Genomic DNA, 18948 nt, shown 5'->3' on the forward strand with positions numbered 1-18948 from the left:
TAAATTTAGAGACTTTTGGAGCTAATAGCGCTAGCTACTAAGAGTTAGCAACATTTGGCAGGTTTTTTTGGTTGGTTTTAATGTATTTACTCTTGCTCGTCTAATTGCGGTGGTTTTCCTGGGTGTTCGGCCCAAACTGTACTGTTGGAGAACTCTCCAGAAAACTAAAAGGAGAGTGCTTGGAGTCAGGCGAAGCCATAAAGACCTTATGCTTCCATTTGCTAACGCATTCTTCTTTCTGCTTTGTATGCACCACATATACCCAAAAGGCAAATTCCCTGTTATGTTTAAACTACTTGGTAATAAAGTATTCTTGGTAATTCCGATCTGCTTCTGATTCTGATGGCACACTTGCAAAATATATATTTGCCTTGCGCACTACATGTTTGGACATTTAACTAAAGTGGACCTATCATTGCATGCTAATTGAATAATATATGTAGGACCATACCTCATAACAAGAAAAGTAATGTGAACCCTTGGAACTACCTGAATTTTCTGCATAAATTGGTCATAAAATGTGTTCAGATCTTCATCTAAGTTTCACACAATAGCAAACACAGTCTGCGTTTAGCTAAAACCACACTAAACAATTAATGTTTTGAATGTTTTTATTGAACACACCATGTAAACATTCACAGTGCAGGGTGGAAAAGTAGTGAAACCCTTGATTTAATGAACTGGTTGACCCTCCTTTGGCAGCAATACCCTCAACCAACACGTTCCTATAGTTGCATATCAGACCTGCACAATGGTCCAGGAGGAATTTTGGACCATTCCTCTTTAAAAACTGTTTCAGTTCAGCAATATTCTTGGCATGTCTGGTGTGAATCGCTCTCTTGAGGTCCAATGCCACAGCATCTCAATTTGGGTTGAGGTCAGGACTCTGACTGGGCCCACTCCAGAAGGCGTATTTCTTCTGTGAAGCCTTCTTGTTGATTTTACTTCTGGCTTTGGTCTTGTCCTGATTGCATCACCCATCTTATGTTGAGCTTCAATTGGTGGACCGATGGCCCTTAAGTCTCCAGCAAATGCCTTGATAACTTGGAGAATCATTTTCCGTCGATGATGGCAATCTTGTCCAGAGCCCTGAGGCAGCAAAGCAGCCCCAAACCATGATACCCCTCCACCATAACTTCACAGTTGGCGATGAGGCTTTTGATGTTGGCTGTGCTGTGCCTTTTTTTCCACCACGTAGCATTGTGTGTTCCTTCCAAACAACTCAAACTTTGGTTTCATCTGTCCACAGAATATTTTGCCAATAGTGCTGTGGAACATCCAGGTGCTCTTTTGCAAACTTCAAACGTGCAGATCAGAACACATTTTATGACCAACTTATGCAGAAATCCAGGTAATTCCAAAGGGTTCACATACTTTTTCTTGCAACTGTATATAAGGCCTATTTATACTTTTTATTTTTCAAAATACCAAACAGATCATGCATTTTAGCCATTCCTCATTTCGCTCAATTTAACACTGTCTTTGCATGGGCTGATTCTGTGAGAGCAGCACCATCTACAGGCCTGGCATATGTACTACAGCGTCTCCAGCGCTTTCGAACGGCTATGTCCGTGGCTGTCTCCTCCTGATTGGTGGAGTTGGCCCAATAGCCGTAGCGCCACTTCTGTGACGTCATAGAAGTGTTCAAATCTGGATCAGTCTGTATCATATCCGTTGCAGCCCCTTTTTAAGAGATTTGGGTATGGAGGAAAATGAGGGTTGTGTTTTCTGACACTTGGTGCCTATCCCCTGTGTGCCTTGGCAGACACATATTCATGTATAAAAGACCTACTAAAGTGCATTTTGCATGATAGGTCACCTTTAATGATATTGGCTTTCAGACAGCTGGGGTTGAACATTACTAAAGTGATCAAAGATTACAGAATTATGCTTATCCTTAAATCATGCTTAGATCATTAAATAAATAACACCTTGAATTAATCAATGTGATTAAATACTGCATTAAACCAAGTTGTCATGAACATGTTTTATAATCGCGTGCTGAAGAATAAATGTTCTGGCTATTCTGATCATTGAAACATTGAAGTGTGTTTTTAGCAACCCACATGTCTGGTTTTTCTGGCGACCTCACCCATGTGACAATCACATCTCAATAATTTTTTTGTATATCAATGTATCTCTTACACTCTATTTAACTTGGGTTTATTTAACCTTATTAAACAAGGCAGCTCGGAACAACCCCATGACTTTAATGGCCTTTACAGGAGCAAATGTTCCTTAACAGTAATTTAACTTTTTCAATTTTATTATAATCTCTTGGGGAAGGGGCGGGGGTGTTACTTCATTAGTGCTCCAATGGGATATTTCATTTTCTATTGCCTTGTCTCCTCTCCCTATTCCTCCTCCAACACAAATGTGCTTCTCCTTTTTCTCACCCCTCCATCTTTCCCTTTCTCTCACCAGCTCATATGCCCTTTCTCTCGATCGCCCCCCCATCAATTCTCCTCTATTCTCTTTCCCTCTCATGTCCTCTGTCACCTCCTTTGCCTTCCCTTGCGTTTCCTTCCCTTCATCTTAACCTACTCCTTGTTCTCCTTCACAGTCTCCCCACTTCTTAACCATTTAACCATCAATCCTGTCTTCAACTTCACCCCCCTCAGGCTCCCACCTTCACCTCCTCCCCCTCCTCCTCCTCCCCCTCCTCCTCCTCCCTCCTCCTCTGCCCGGCATGACGTGGGACCAGATCAAGGAACTGTGTTGCCGGGAGTAACGGGGATTGAGAGCGACGCGTTGGAATGCAACTCCAGCCGAGCCCCTGAGAACAGGAGGAGGAGGAGGAGGAAGGGGCGATTCAGAGCAAGTATTTCCACTTTATCCCTGTGAAGTGTTCCAAATTCCCTCTCTTTTTCTCTGTTTTTCATACCCTTTTCACCTCTTTTCTTCTTCCCTGTCCATCTCTTGTCTGTATACATTTTAGACTACGTCCCTTTTGATAGCCCTCATCTATCTTTGAAAACAGGATGCCAGTGACTGTAAATCTATTTTCAGCTCATGGTCTCCTGACTGGTTCACCTGCTTCTGTCCTGTCTTAAACCTTTTATTGCACGCGCACAACTTGATTTGGCTTTCCCTTTTTTATTTTCCATCCTTACATTTGTCTGACATTGGGGCTTGTGTTTATCGGCTGTCTGTACACCAAGCCGTCTGTTTGTCTGGCTGCTCACAGTGTAAATGCCAGTGAAGGAGACAGAGCGAGAGACAGGGCAAACACATGGACACACACACACACACACACACACACACACACACACACACACACACACACACACACACACACACACACACAATCACACATTCCCTCGCTCCACCGTGCCACCGTACACACACACTCTCTCTCTCTCTACTTTATCAGTAGAATGAAAGTGCTTTCTGGCGTATTTGAATGAGACAGAAAAGAGCCTTATTCAGCCCCTCTGCACAGCTTTTATTAACACAGCGCGTCACTGAGGGGACATAAGCCTCCCCTCCCTAACACCCCCTGTCACCCTGTGTCTGTCTCCACACACACACGCACATACACTGTACACACACACACACACACACACACACACACACACACACACACACACACACACACGGAGGGGGGTCCCCTGTTCAGGTATGATGATGCCCCCTCCTTGATTATTTTTCCTTTTTTCCCCTCTCCCTTTTCTCTCATCCCTCTTTTTTTTCATTGGCTCCTCCTCACTCAGGGGCTTTTGTTACCTCAACCCCCCCATTCCCCTCCTCCTCTCCTTTTCCACCACACCTCTCTCTCTCTCCCCTCACTCTCTCCCCTCACTCTCTCTCACTAGCTCTCTCTGTTTGCCTCTGCCGCTGAATGGAAATACGCACAGATGCGTAAAGGGGCGATCAAACTCCACATATCCACCGGTGGCAGCGGCAGCATCACTTCTTCTCTTTGGACAAGACGAGCGAGCAGGGGACAAACTAACATCCTGGACAGTTGCTCAGGCCTCAAGCACAAGCACGAGCCTGGGGCCACCTGTTTGAAGCCGGACCCTGTCTGCTCCGGCAGCCCGGCGGCAGGGCGCAGGGGGGCATAGAGGAGGGCTCGCGGTGTCCCGGCTCGGATGCATGGATGCTCGCTTCTTCTTCAATCCTTTTTTTTTTTTTTACGAGCTGCTCGTCTGTGATCCAGAAATAGCAGCAGCCAGTGTAGAGGTTTTGTGAGGAAGCGTCTGAGGACGGTTATTTGCGGTAATTGTTATGCTTTCAGCGACGAATTGGTCCGTTTTGATGTGATTATTTATTTTATTTTCCTGTGTCTGTCTCGCCGCCTCTATTCTGAATTTCCAGCTTCGATGCCACTTAGTCTGCCGGAGTCGCACTAATTAGCGTCTTGATTGACAGCTCGGTAATTGGATTTATTTCATATCCACTCCTTAAAGTTGTGAAGTCTCTTAAGGGGCGACATGAATGGTTTCATTCTTTAGGAAACAATAATAAAATACCTTTCTCTAGACATGTAGGGGGTTATTTTCTAGTTTAAATCCAATACCTTTTCCAAGTCTTTCATGGACCTTTTAAGAACCAAGAATGCAGGGCAGAACAGGGTATGGGGGCTATTTCAGGTAGAGGGATTATTTTGTATTTAAAGAAATACATTGCACTTAACCCTCACATTGGTCCTTTTCATTGATTATCTTACCAACCTTAACATCTGCTTTCTTAGTTCCATTATTCAGGTGCTAAATGTGGACTGGTCGACTGCAAATATGTGATTCTTGAGTTGTTCTTTGAAATCATCATTCTCTCTTAAAGGTTTTTTTTGTTTTGGTTTGATAAAAATGTGTTAAGTTGGCGGCATGTGGATTCTATCCAATAGGACAACAGGTGCTACTGAGCTCATTGGAGAAAGAGTTGACCCCTCCTCCCCTGTTGAAGAGCAATTTTTTTTTTAAAAGATTAATCCAACAGTAAGATTTACACTGATACAAGATAACAAATCTTGTTCCGTAATCTTGACGAAGGAGTGATATTTTTCCAAAAAAGAAAACCATGTTTAAATCTTTTTTTTTAAAGAATTGACATCGCTTTAGCTTTAGAATATGTGTGAAGAGCCTCTCGAGAGTATTAAATAAACTAAATTGGACCAAAATCTATTTGGTGAATAATAGATTTTTTTTATCTTACCATATCCAATATTTGTCATGTATCAGTGCATTTTAGTGGACACTGTTACACTTTTTGATTTAGCTTTTGCCTTGGCATGTGAATGAGTGTTCATGTGTCTTTCTTTCATTCTATCTTATTTAAGTTTAGCAATCCTTTAAGGGAACAGGTATGTGCATAGGTTACAACACTTGTTCTGCTGTGCAAACCACGTGTTTTATTTGCGCCCTTGGAAAAAATGGAGGTCTTGTAAAGGGATGTACTTTTAGTTAAAAGGAAGAGTATAATAGGAAGAGATAGGGGTTCAAAAGGAAATACCAGGAGGGAAAATCAACAATAAAATTGTATTTTGTTTTGTGGCCGCAACATCCAAAAAATGGCAGCTTGTGAAGGTTAACAGGTTCAAGTTTCTTCAAATTCTTAGAAAAAGTCTTATACCAGGGTATCTCTGTTTGGTCCCAATGAGCCAAGAGCTGCGCAGTTGGAAATCTAGCTGCTTCGGAGACAACACTGTGGGGATGAAAAGCCGTGCCACACCTGTTGCCACACCTCAGCATCGGGCAGCACCACTCATCCATGCACGTGCTCTCCCTCTGACTCACACACCATGCCCCCTGGGCAGTCCTTGGCCCAGTATGATGCAATATTCCCAGTATACTCAGTATGCAGGGCCCAGCTCCCTTTCTTCCTAACTGGATGTCAATATATTTCACCTGCTGTTTTTCCATTTTCCAGTTTTGCAGCCCCCAGGGGTTTTATTTTAATGACCTGCTTTTTCTCATATATATATATATGTGTGTGTGTGTGTGTGTGTGTGTGTGTGTGTGTGTGTGTGTGTGTGTGTGTGTGTGTGTGTGTGTGTGTGTGTGTGCGTGTGTCCTTGCTCTCAAAATCCAGTCTTCCTAATGCCTAGTGCGCTGTATGGCTTTTTATTCCTATCTGACTGTACTGATGGTTCATATAGGGATGGAAGCCATGCACCGCGCTGGGAGCACAGCGCACTGGACCATGGATTTAAGCTCTGTCACCTCACATAAACACACACACACACTCACACACACTCACGACTTTATGTTTAAGCACTCTTGGGAGAGCCTACATGCTCACAGAAGGCATTAAATGCATGCACACATCCAGGAGACCATGGAGCGGAAACCTGTCACAGAAATATGGACGCACATGCACTGCACACATAATAAGCATGCATTCATTTATGCATGTGCATGCAGTCGGTATGCATATGTATGGATGCATGTTTAATGCACACTCATGACAGAAATGGTCCCACCAGGCCACCATACTGCAGCGAGTCAGTCTGAAGCTGTCTGTAAACTGTATCAGCTCACAGACAGCTCTCTGAAGTGAAACACACACATCTGCCAGAGAGACTCAACATGATCGATACGGATCACATCACAGCAGAATGAACGTTAAATTGAACTGAAGTGAATTGAATTGATTCAGACTGAAGAGGCATAACTCGTGGCAGGGGAATCACACAGACCCGTCACAAGAACTCATTTGGTCATGGTCTTTTACCCACTTAATCCTTATTCAGGGTCCCAGTGGGATGAAGAAATTATCCCAGCATGCACAGGGTGGAAGATGACTATAGCCACATACTGATGTCTGGAGACAGATGAGTTTGAGGGCCTCCTGACATGTTTGTGAGAAAACCCACGCAGGTCTGATGTGAGTCAAATAGAACGTGTTTTGGTTTAAGAGGTGAGACTGAGACATTGTGATGCTGCACTTCGATAAAAAAAGCCACTCTTTATTTATAATACCTTCATTAAAGAACAGAATCACATCAGTGAAAAGGCTTGTCGCAATATTTTCCATGAAAGCACAGAAACATACATTCACTAAGTCAAATAGAATACAAATAATAGACTGACTGACACATCTGATACAGCATTAGATGATCTTCTGTCTTTAATCTTCTAGACTCTCAAAAAGAAAGATTTATAAAAAAATTGACACAAATCATGGACATACAAGACATTTTAAAACTCAAGTCCTCATAAATGATATTCTATCACTTACGTCAGAGTTCATTTTTGTCATGTGATTGGGGCTCTGACCTCGAGCTGTAAACTTTATTAAACTCCAAACATAACAAAATGTTTCATAATCTGGTATGGTCCTTTAAGGATAGCAGTCTTTAATATTGTGGATCTAGTGATTAGACTGTTCTCGTGTTTAAATCATTACATATGCCTCTATGGCTAAAGGCTTCAAATAAAAAAATAAACCGACACTATTTTCACAGATAGTTAGCCCTCCGTAAGACATGGTTGTCTTTTTTATAAAAACCTGATGTATGTAGGTTTTAATGCAAACACTCTACCTGTCATAACTGACTCTTGGAAACGTGTGACTTGTTAAGGTTGAGCTTCATGATGTTGCACAACATTGCCCCTCACTGTCCTTAATGCGGTATTACAGCCGTTAAAAAATCTATTAATGACATTTGTGAAATGTTAGCTGTTTAATTTGTAAATACAATAATGTAATATACACAAAATCAAGGTAAACAATAAAGCAGCATATACAAAACAGATAAGTGATACAGTTAAATATGAAGAGCATAACATGAGAATATTAAAAATCAATTCCATATATGCATAAACGTATATAAACATGTTTGGTCAGAGGTTTTGTGAAATAAAGAAAGAAATGTAAAAATAAAACTGAATAATTCAGATATTCAAGACCCCCATCTCCTGGTTTATTATATTAATAAATGAGTTGCTTAAAAAAATTAGAATCCAACTGCAAGATACAAGAGCTGTGAGATATTCACAATCGAATAAATGTGAGAACATTTTGCATTATTTTGATTACATAATTTAAAAAAATTACACTTAATTCATAATTAGTTTGATTATTATTAATTAAATTATTTATTAATTTAGCCCTTTTTATATCTCTAGTAAGACATGAATATGGTTAGGGGAAAGAATAAGATAGACAAATTGTTTGCTGTGTTTTTTGTTACTGGTTCTCAAAGTACAATGTTATGCAATTTGCAAACTAAAGACAAAGAAATACATTGTTAAAAAAAAGAAATATCAAAATCTTAAAACATATCTACTGCATAATTATCAGGTTATGTACACATTTGAAATGTACTTGCTTAGCCTGTAAATACAGTAGTTATAAAGCAGAAGCCATGCTGGTCTCCAGTTGACAGTTTTAGACCTCCAGAAAAACTAGGGAAGAAGAAGAAGAAGAAGGAGCGGAAGTGACGTCAGTCCCGACTGCAAGTGCTGTTTCTTGTTATGAAAGCTGCTGAGTGAATTGTTGGATAACTGCTGTTTCCCTGGGTTTATACAACACCATGTGGAGAGCTGAGGGACTTCCACCGGTCTTGTCTCTGCCAGAATACATTTATACTATTAAATAAAGTATTTTTTATCTTAAAAAGACCGACAGCATGGCAAAGCGGAGAGGGGGTGCAGCAGAGACAGAGGCCGGTACAAAGAAACTGAAGCTGGTTCTGAAGAAGGGCTGCGGAGCCAAAGCGAGAGAGAAGAAGAAAGATCCAGGTATGAAAAGTCAGGATTTATGCATTTAGCCCCATTTAGATACATTTACATTCTGCTTTTGTGTTGCTAAGGATGTGTGAAGTTTGCATCAGAAAATGAAAGGGAAACGACGTTTATCCTGCTAATGAGATCACGGATTGTAAATAAAGCAGTCCGTTGGCGTGTCTTGGCAGTAGAGGGGTGTGTGTCTATGTTACCCTGAGCTTGAATGAAATAAAGTTTTGATTTAGAAGAATAATTGTGTTCTGCTAAATCCATCCTGTTTTCTACGGTTTAAATGTTATTAATTATGTCTGATGTTATTGCAGACTAGAATTCTCACTGCGCGGCATTGTTGTAATGGCCCTTTCTCATTTCATCAAATCCCCCTCCTCGACTCCTCGGGCCTTTCTCACTTCTCTTATATTTCATTTCCTCGCTCCTCGGTCTCGGTCTCACCGAAAGTTTATTTGTCTGCGCCATCTTGAGTAGCGTCCCAATGGCCTTATTTTTGTCGGAGGAGCGATAATGGAGGAGCGAGGAGCGATAATGGAGGAGCTATAATCGAGGAACCACCAGACCATCCTCCGATGAAATCCTCAGACACTCGCCCCGCCCCCTTACTGTGTATCGCTCACTGATTGGACGAAGCAGTGCATGCACTGATGTGATGCTTCTTGACATGAGAGCAGTTTCTCAGCAGTTTTTTTACTTGAAAAAGCACTTGAATGAATAACCGTTTATCAATTTGGATAGCTTCTAATTTTCTGTCCATTGAATAATGCTGAATCTTTTGAGAACGTAATAACTTTATTATGACCATTATGTGGTTCTCATCTACGAAATGTCAAACTGATCATAGGGGGTCTTCAGTGGTACAACATACAACACTTTTTCAGTATTTACATTTTATTCATACATGGCTGTTGTTGCCACCAGATAACTTTTGAGCAGGTTGAGTGCAGGTGCTCGTTCGGGTGAAATGCATGGCTGCTGGAGTGGATCTGCTGGCCCACATACACATCTGTGCTCCACTTTATCAAAACAAGGAACATGTTATTGTATGTGTGAAACCAGAGGAACATTTGTATTAAGTTTGCACATGTGTATGCATGCACCATACATATGCATACATACATGTTCCTTTTTATATCCCCCTGAGTCTCTCTGAGTTGTTACATGTTACATTTTTGTATCTTGTCCATAATCCTTGTCTGTGGGCCTTTCTAATTTCTATGTTTATCTTATTTATTCAATCATTTTTGTATGTGCCTCTCTGCTTTTGTCACAGTTGAAATGCACATTTAGGCATTGCTGTTCTTCAGAAAATGCAGAGTATATAAAACACACAAATATAATTACTCACAAAGATGTCAGCTTTTTAAGGAAAGAAAGATTGTGAAGTGAAAGACTTGAAGCCAAACCTTTAATCTTCTCAGTCTTAACCATAACCCCATCACTGTATTTAAAACTACTTCTCTGTGTTTTTAAGGTAATGGCATCAAACAGGAAGAGGATGAGATCAAAAGGAAGGTCCAACCCAAACCACATTCCTCCACAAAACGAAGAGCAGAAAAAAAAATATCCGACACGTCTAGAACAACCACTGCTGTCAAAACCAGCAAATACTTCCAGTCGGCGGTAAAAAAGGAGACTGACAGTGAAGATGACTGTAACATGTTGACCTCAGCAGCGCCTGACATTACGATGAAAATCATGAAAACAGAGCAAGAGGAGGAGGGCAGTGAGGAAGACGTGGACGATTGGGAGGAAGTGGAGGGTAAGTGAGAGATTATAAGAAAATAGTGCATACATTTTTATTCTCCACAAAGGTGACAAGAATTCTGGCAGGACAGTGGAAAACTGAAGTGTTAAAATAATTTTTTCTTTGTTGATCAGAGCTCTCCGGGCCATTGGGTCCACCTGGTCCGTCGGAGCCCGTCCTGCCCACTCAGCCGGTTGAGATAGAGATTGAGATTGAGACCTCAGAGGTCAGGAAAAAGTAAGTGGACATTTGTGTTGTATTAAAGATTATCTGTGTTAGTTTAAAAATGATTAGTTTTCTATGTCCAGTTATTCATTTTCAAGTGCTCCTTAAGTCCTGCGGACTGATTTTATTAAAATGTATCTCAAGTCCTGAATTTGACTATTTTGAACCTGCAAACACATTGCATCTTATCTGGATTTTGCCAAAATTGCAATATGGACTATTTCAATATCCAATCAAAGAGGGCGTAATATTTGTTAAAATTAAATGTCGGCAAAACGTATGTCAAAATGCAATTCTGAAAATAGTAATGTAGTGCCACAGAGAAGTCCCGCTTATAAATTACTCGCCATGCTTAAAAAACAGTACAAAAAACACACACTTTTTCCTTTTAATGCTAATTTTTAATTGAAATGAGAATGTCCCTACAAAGTGGCCCAAAGACACTGAAAATATGATGTAACCCTGTCTTTGTTAGCCCTACATGCCTACATATGTATACACATATGCACATACTGTTGGATCATCTAAGGAGATAAATGTGTATACGATTGTATAGATGTGTGTGCAAGTACGTATTGTATGTATGTATAATATATTATGTATAATATTTTCTACAAAGTAGTAAGCATTTCGTTTTGCCCAGAATGACCCTGTCTGCTTTCATATTGTTTGTCTGTTCAAATGAGAATGTCCCACCAACATCGTGAATCCCATCACAACTTCAATATCAGTCATGATAATGGCAATTACATTTCTTTTTCAAAATGGCTAAGTCCTACTATGGAGAGTATTCAATCTGTTTTAAGAATAATCATGATTTCCCATTGTCCAGGAAAAAGAGACAGGCGGAGTTTGAGACGTATCTGAGGCGGATGATGAACAAAATCAAGAAGGATGTGCTGGTAGATACACACAAGGTAAAAACTCACAAAATAATACATATTCTTCTTATCCCTGTAATCGTAATCCTAATTTGAAGTCAGTACAGTTAGCGTTTGCTCATTGCCACCCTCTGATTGGTCCATTAGGTCCACCTGATGTGCCTGATAGCGGGGGGGATGTTCCGCAGCAGTCTGTGCAGTGAACCCGACCTGCTGGCCATCACTCTGTCGCTGCTGCCCACACACTACAGCATGGTCGCCAAGGAACGCATCGACCAAAACTACCTCTCTGGACTGCTCAAATGGTGTGTGCTTGACAGAGTAAATTATAAAGCGTATAGTAATGCCTAAATATGCTTTTTTTTACCTTAGAATGTGTAAGTTAATAAGTAACTTTATCAAGGGAGAGAAAGGAAAAAAAGATAAAAGACGGAGTTCTGGACGTCCGATAAATCACCAGAAGAAGGCAGACAGGAAGTAAACACTAACAGGAACTGGCATTGTTTAAGGACTTGTTAGTGGATCAGAAACTGTGAACAGACTTGGACAGTGCTGCCGTAAAGTTGTTCTTGTCGCAGTTCCAGCTGTTGGTGCGCTGTGGATCTAAGGTTTTTTTCTTCGCGGAAGAAACACGATCATTTTTAAGTCAATACAATCATTTCAATTAATATTGGGAGTCGAGTCGTTAGTTTGTTTAGTATCTGGCCGTGTGATAAGCGGGATAATGTGCAGCAACTTGGTCATTAAGGGGAAAAGATACTCATTGCATTTCTTATTTTCCGTCTCTTCCTCTCCTCCCCTCCCCAGGTTTAGAGCAACATTCACCCTCAACCCCAGTCTTTCCTGTGAGGAGCGTCCAGACCCCCGGGCTCTGCTGGAGAGACGTCTGGCCAGCCTGTCGGGCAGAGACCACCAGGAGATGACTCATGTTGGTATTTTGGCACAGGAATAATCCAATTAATTGTCAGACTTTGAGTTAACATAAGAAGTTAAAATAAAGTGGATACATAATTCTGCTCCTTTGTGTTTGCTGCAGATGTTCCTGTTGGTCCTGAGGTCTCTGCAGCTCTTCTGCCGATTGGTTATTTCTTTGCAGCCGATTCCTCTCAAAGCCCCATCAGCCAAGGTACGTGAATCAGTTTTTTCAAAGATTCAAGATTCAAAGGTTTCATTGTCATAAGCTACAGTGTAGAAATGGCAATGAAAATCTTATGACCCGAGCTCCTCCAACAATGCAAAATATATAATAAAATCCAAAAAGAAGTAGTTCAAGAAGTCTATACACGTAAATAGAATCTGATCTATACAAGAACAGAATGTAAAATTAAATATTGTACATTAAGACGGATTTAAATATGGTTTATTACAGTGTTAACTATTTAGATAACTGTTCTAGCCCTTTAGAGGAATCTGATGTAAATACTGCAGCCCCACTCAGACAATAACTTTTTATGTACAGGCCATTCTGTCCTCTACCTTCATGCTTCAAATAATCAGTTGGATGGCCAATAACTAAAAGTCATGATAAAACACAACTGCTGTGTTGCATAAAAAAACACCCTCTCTGTTATTCTACATGTATAAATCGTATTGCCTCTGGGTGTTGACTATTGAATAATTACACGATATATGCTGGTATTTGGTCTTTAATGCTTATTTTCATAGTCAAAACCTCTCTCTGTCTTTTCTACAGGGTAAAGGGGCTAAAACATCTCCAGGGGCCCCAGGAAAGGGAGACACAAGCCAGGATACATCCAAGAACTCCTCTCCTGAGTCAAAGGTCTCTCCTGGCATCAAGAGATCTGCAGGAGGGGGGAATATCAAGGGAGGCCGAGGAGGAAAGAAAGCAAAGACTATAGCAATAAAGGAAGAGGATGAGAAGACTATAACATCAGGAGGGCAGAGGCCAAAGAACTCAAAACGCCGCAGCATCGCCTCAAAAGTCACCTACAAGGAAGAAAGTAACAGCGACGAGGACGAAAAGGAGGGTGGGCTCAGTGATGAGGATGAGTTTCAGGCGACCAGTGAGGAAGACAGTGAGGAGTCAGAGGGAGGGTCTAAATCCAAAAAGGGGACAAAGAGGAAAGGCAAGAGCAAAAACACTGCAGCTCCAAAGAGAAGGAGTAGCGGAGGGGGGGAAAAGGAGGAGGGAAATGAGCGAGAGGTAGATGACAAAAAAGAAGAAGGAATTACAAGCATGAGGAAAAAGCAAAGAAGCGGGAACAAGGCAAAAGGGCCTGGAGCGGACGAGTGGTTGGAAGTGTTTCTGGAGAAAACGTCCTCCTGGGTTTGTGTACACGTGGAGCAGGGTGTCGGGTTGCCTCACCTCTGCTCACAGAACGCAACAACGCCGGTGACTTACGTGGTGGCTGTGGACGGGCACGGCTTTGTGAAGGACCTGGGGAGGAAGTACGACCCCACCTGGTTAACGACTTCCAGGAAGAGGAGGGTGGATGAAGATTGGTGGGATGAAACACTAGGGCCTTTCCTGGGACCCGAAGATGAGAGGGACAAAAAGGAAGAAAAAGAGGTGAGATTCCAGGTTCTATTATTTTATTTTCATTAATTGGTGTGGTCGTGTTTTGGGAGAATTCTAGAGGGAGTAGGCGACTCTGGATCAGGGTTTCAGCAGGAGAGAAAGTGAGTTATATCTCACACAGGCTCCGCCCTCTACTGGACTCTATGGGTACTGCCCTTGACCTCACTATGCGAGCTTTCACCTGCCTTCGTTTCGCCCCCGTTGCCAGACATCTGGCAGTATGTGGAGGCGACGTGATGGCATCCACTGAGGACGAGGGCTCCAGTGGCAGGTATGTCAGCTATCTTGAGGGTGCAGGGCCGCTCCTACACAGCAGGTTCCGGTGTGCCCCCCCTTGATGAGAGCCTGGCGGCCCATCTGCTTCTGCAAGCAGCTGGATGGGCGGAGGGGAAAAAGCCTCTGCCCCCGCTGCCTCGTGACCGGGAAATGCTGGAGTATTTGGATAAAATATTCCGGCTCGGTACGCAGATGGCAGCAGTGGCCAATAATCTTGGTGTGTTGGGCGTCTCCTTGATTTCCCTTGTCCCTTGTCGCCCCCCCCGCCTTAGGACGAGAGTGATTATTCGGACTGGTGGCCAGATGAACAATCATGTCATGCGTGTGGCTGGGACTCACCGTGCTGTCCAGGAAGGGCCGCGAGGATCTCCTAGGGGCCCCCGTATCCACGGAAAACTGACCGCTCTGTCGGTACACCCGAGTTGTCTGTGGATCCGAGGTGACTGTAGCGGGGCGACACTCAGACCGAACCCCTCCTTTGCTCCCAAGAGCTTAAGGTCAAGGGCTATACAGCTGGGCGGTTTAATCTTCCACCCCATATTGGGGACAGGGAAGCTAAATTGCACCTCCTCTGCCCAGTGCGTGTGCTAGCATGTTATGTCGAGCGCACGGCTGCCATTAGGCGCACTGAACAGCTGTTTGTGTGCTTCGGGGGTGGTGTGGCCGGTAAAGCTCTGTCCAAGAAACGCCTGGCAGGATGGCTCTGCGAGAGCATTGTACATGCCTACGGTCAGGCGGGGAGAGCCTTCCCCACGGGGGACCGTGCACACTCTACACAGTGTATGGCTGTGTCAACAGCCTTATTTAACGGCGTGAGTGTGGAGGACATATGCACGGCGGCGTCTTTGTCAATGCCAGGCCCCTTCATAAAATGTTATCTCTTGGACATGTCTGGCTCCTTCTCATCGTCTGTGCTTGCTGGGGCAACACAGGACTGGTGAGGGGGGGGAGGCGGGTTGTGGGTCAGTAGGTATCTGACCCCCCCGACCCCTTGGAGATGATGCACTTATGGTTTCCCATGCTCCTTAGGGACCTGAGAAACATGATTTTGCACGATCTGCACGATTTTTGGAAAAAATCGAATTGCGATTTTTCTGACAAATATTGCGATTCGATTTGTGATATTTGTTTTTAAGCGACCCAACGGAAGTTTATTGTATAATGCGGCCATATCTCCGGCTAGGAAGGTCGCATCAACATGCTCCCGTCTCTAGCACCCCCGCAGCCCGAGCTACGAGTGAAAGAACTTAACTTACACAAAACTTCCGTTGGGTTGCTTTAAAGTCAAGCTTCAGTTTAATATTCACCCTGTAACAGATGTAAAACATGTGATGGAGCATTACTTACCTAACTCAGATGGTTTGTTTCACCAAACCATCTAGGAATGAATGCTCCATATTTGTCAGAAAAATCGCAATTACATTTTTTTTTTCAAAATCGTGCAGCCCTAATTGGAAGCCATTTTGGAAAGGGCAGGCACTTTTTTTATCATTGGATAAATCAATCACCTTCTGTCATGGGCCACTTCTGATTGGGTAACAATGGCTGGTACATGTGGAGCACAGCACTTCTGATTGGATGACTGACACACAAGACAAAATAAGAAAATGTAAAAAAAAAAAGTACAAAAAAATCGCAGGCTTTGCGATTTGATAATCGCATCATTTATAATCACGATTTCGATTTAAAATCGATTAATCGTTCACCCCTAATCGGGCCTAATGCGCAGTGAGCCCCTTACGGGGCCATCTAGTATTTAGCTCGGGCCATGAAGCCTCACCTGCTGGTTGCCCGATCGGGCAATCTATTATACCAGTATCATGCAGCTCGCGGATCCAGTAATGAGTGACCCGACAGTAAAACTAAACATATCTATAACTAGTTTAGGTAGTTTGAGAGGTAATTAAAATAGCTACGTGTGATATTCTAACCTGTTTTGTTCCGCTCACCGCTGCATGTGATCATGCAGAGCTGCGTGTCGACTCGTCAGCAGCAGCTGATCTCTCTCTCCAGTCAGATTAGACTTCACTCGCGTTTATGTCCATATCGATCAGATACAGCTAGTTTTAGCTAATGATATGACTACCTGCTTATTAAAAGACACCGTGACCTAAACAATAAGTGTCGCTTTGCAACTGGGTTTTGAGCCACAAAGTAAGCGCAGGCATTTATGCATTTGTTTTACATGCCACGAACCACCGAGGCCATAGCAAACAGATAACGCCACATTCACCCAACATCCTCTCTTTCTCCAACAATAAGTGTTACACAAATAAAATTGACTACCCCTTTTCTGTCACATAACTTTCTTCTTGCTGTCCATAAGTGCGCAACTGAAGCGGTATGCGCAAAGGAAATTAAATCTTTGAACCGGTACCAATTTTGACCGAAGAAATTAATTGCTTTTGGTAGGATACTCTGAACGCGCCATTTGTTGTGCTTCGCGGATGCACTCGGCCTGCTTCGGTCCTGCCTCGGTCAGTTTCTGGATGAAGGAGGGCATCCTGACCCAACTTACAAGTAGATAACAATTACAAACATTTTAACAGGGGCCATAAAAGCGGTAAATAATGTTTGGTTTGGCAGTATTACAACTGCAAGTAATTGTTTCTCTTTTTAACATCCTGGGAAGGCCATTTTTCTGCCTCATCAGATGGAAAGTTGTCTGACCAACAAGTTAAGTTAAATTTATTATACTATGCAGGGCATGGCCAAGCGAGCCACACACAAACAAGGAAATGAGAATACAATGAAAATTGTAAAAATATTGTGGTGGGGTCACCTATATTCAGCTCAAGAATCACCAGACACAAATCTTAAGACCTGCAAAAATCCAAAATGTTTTCACGGGAGGGCCCCCCAAACCCCTTTCGGCGTCAATTCCCGTCGCGCGCATTTTTTCCAGGCAATCTCTATTTGGGCTCAGGGCCATCGTGAATTTAGCCTTAGAAATGGTCCACAGGGGCATCCTTCCCAAAAACCTTAATTGTCATGCAACTGACGCTGCCAATAATGGAAGGTCAAGGGCAAGTAATCGTCATAAGTCCCCCGCTAGAGGCCTCCCGCCGTTGCTTATATAACTAACGGGTTTTTTAGCAAACGTAACCGTTCTGTTTTTTTTTTTTAAATACTGCCCGAATTTAATTCATATTTTGAAATCCATTCTATTTCATATAAACTTCTGTATTTAACTATATTACTTTTGTATGTTATATAATCTTTAATAGTTTCTCATCCTTGGAGTTTTTTTTTTTAACTTTTTAATGTATGCACCATAACATCAATAAAATTCTTCGTAACGGTGTTCAACCACCTGGTTAATAAACCTGTTTTTTCTCTGATTCTTGATCTGAGGATGGGCAAGACGTGCAAGTTATTGAGGGGAAAAGAGGACTTTTTGTGAATCGGTTTTAAAATATGGGTTTTTTAATCAAATTCATTCCGCCATCTTAATTGTCTAACACTTTACTGTTTTTTCCCCCTGAGCTCCCAGAGCAGGCTAATGAAAACAACCTCTGCCAGTCTCCAATAGCGAGTAAAAAAGAACCACCCGCTGTAAATGCCTGAAAGGGCAGCCTGCATGAAATACGGATGCCATCTACCCCTGGAACAGCTCGTTTCCTGGGATACTGCAGGGAGAGCCCGGTCACCTCCAGGTCAGTTGAAATCAAGCCGGCAAAGCCAATGCCGCCTTATTTTGGTTTGAATGTGAAACACACAACAAGAATTTTTTAACCCTGCAGTCTCAGATCCCACAATTAAAATGGTTAATAAGAAAATCCACGTTTTGTTTAACTGGGGCGTTTTTAACCAGACATTTTAAAGCCATGTTTTCCTTCGTTTCTAGAAATTATTTGCACATAAAGTATGTTTTTGACATCAGTCAGTTGTTTTTTTAATTCTAAACGTAAAGAAAAATAAGAACATATTCAAGCCACTGTTAAGAAATGAAAGTGCCAGTTTCCACAGGTATCAAATTTTTTGTTTGTAATTGACAAATGTCCCCTGGTCATTAAATGTACAAAGATTTTAACCTTAAGGTGTTTTAGAAGCACCTGATGCATCCAGAAGTTTTTTTTGGGTGGGAAGGTTAGACCGTTCTTGTTTAATTGGATTACACAAGTTTAGCCTGAGGAACGCTCCTTTTTTAAACGGGTTGGCTTTGGAGGAACAGATGAAGCACCGCATATCCATCACTTGAGTCCTGAGTAAATTGGTGGCCCTGTGCGTCAATGTCCAACCTGGTGGGAAGCTGTTTTGATTGGAGTTTAACGTAAATGTCATGAAAGCGTTGCTTTTTTTCACATAGTATTAGTGATCTACTTACTGTTAAATTACATTTACACACATTGTTACTTTTTTTTACTTAATTTACAATACATATATTATACAACTTCAAATTAAACATTTCAAGACATGAAGAGAATGTTTCTTTAATAAATTGTGTTTGTCTTTAGGGAATTGTGTACATCCTCCCACTTCGCAAGGACACTTTGCTAAAAAAAGCGACGGACTTCAGACTAGGAGAGGAAGCCCATTAAAGTGGAGAGAGAATATTTTATTCCAAATCTTTGTTTTTGTTTTTTTCCCCCATTT

The 18948-nt window shown here is 42.1% G+C and overlaps 1 protein-coding gene across 3 annotated transcripts in view; it reads left to right on the plus strand.

Moving 5' to 3' along the window:
* Positions 1-8336: 8336 nt before the first annotated feature.
* The window catches only part of xpc (xeroderma pigmentosum, complementation group C), a 36064-nt gene continuing 25452 nt past the window's right edge, over positions 8337-18948 (plus strand). For 2 of the 3 annotated variants that reach the window (XR_798731.1, XM_010775016.1), the window contains exons 1-8: positions 8339-8687; positions 10159-10446; positions 10566-10668; positions 11489-11573; positions 11685-11842; positions 12345-12465; positions 12574-12663; positions 13231-14067. Coding sequence is in view for 2 of the 3 variants with exons in the window: in XM_010775016.1 (XP_010773318.1) it covers positions 8576-8687; positions 10159-10446; positions 10566-10668; positions 11489-11573; positions 11685-11842; positions 12345-12465; positions 12574-12663; positions 13231-14067 (1794 nt within the window). In the remaining variant the exon portion in view is untranslated. Of the gene's footprint in view, positions 8688-10158; positions 10447-10565; positions 10669-11488; positions 11574-11684; positions 11843-12344; positions 12466-12573; positions 12664-13230; positions 14068-18948 lie in introns of all 3 variants that reach the window. The other variant, XM_010775025.1, reaches the window with a different exon arrangement.

This window comes from Notothenia coriiceps, unplaced genomic scaffold (assembly GCF_000735185.1).
Source record: "Notothenia coriiceps isolate Sejong01 unplaced genomic scaffold, NC01 NC01_scaffold00000339, whole genome shotgun sequence".
Lineage (NCBI taxonomy): Eukaryota > Metazoa > Chordata > Actinopteri > Perciformes > Nototheniidae > Notothenia > Notothenia coriiceps.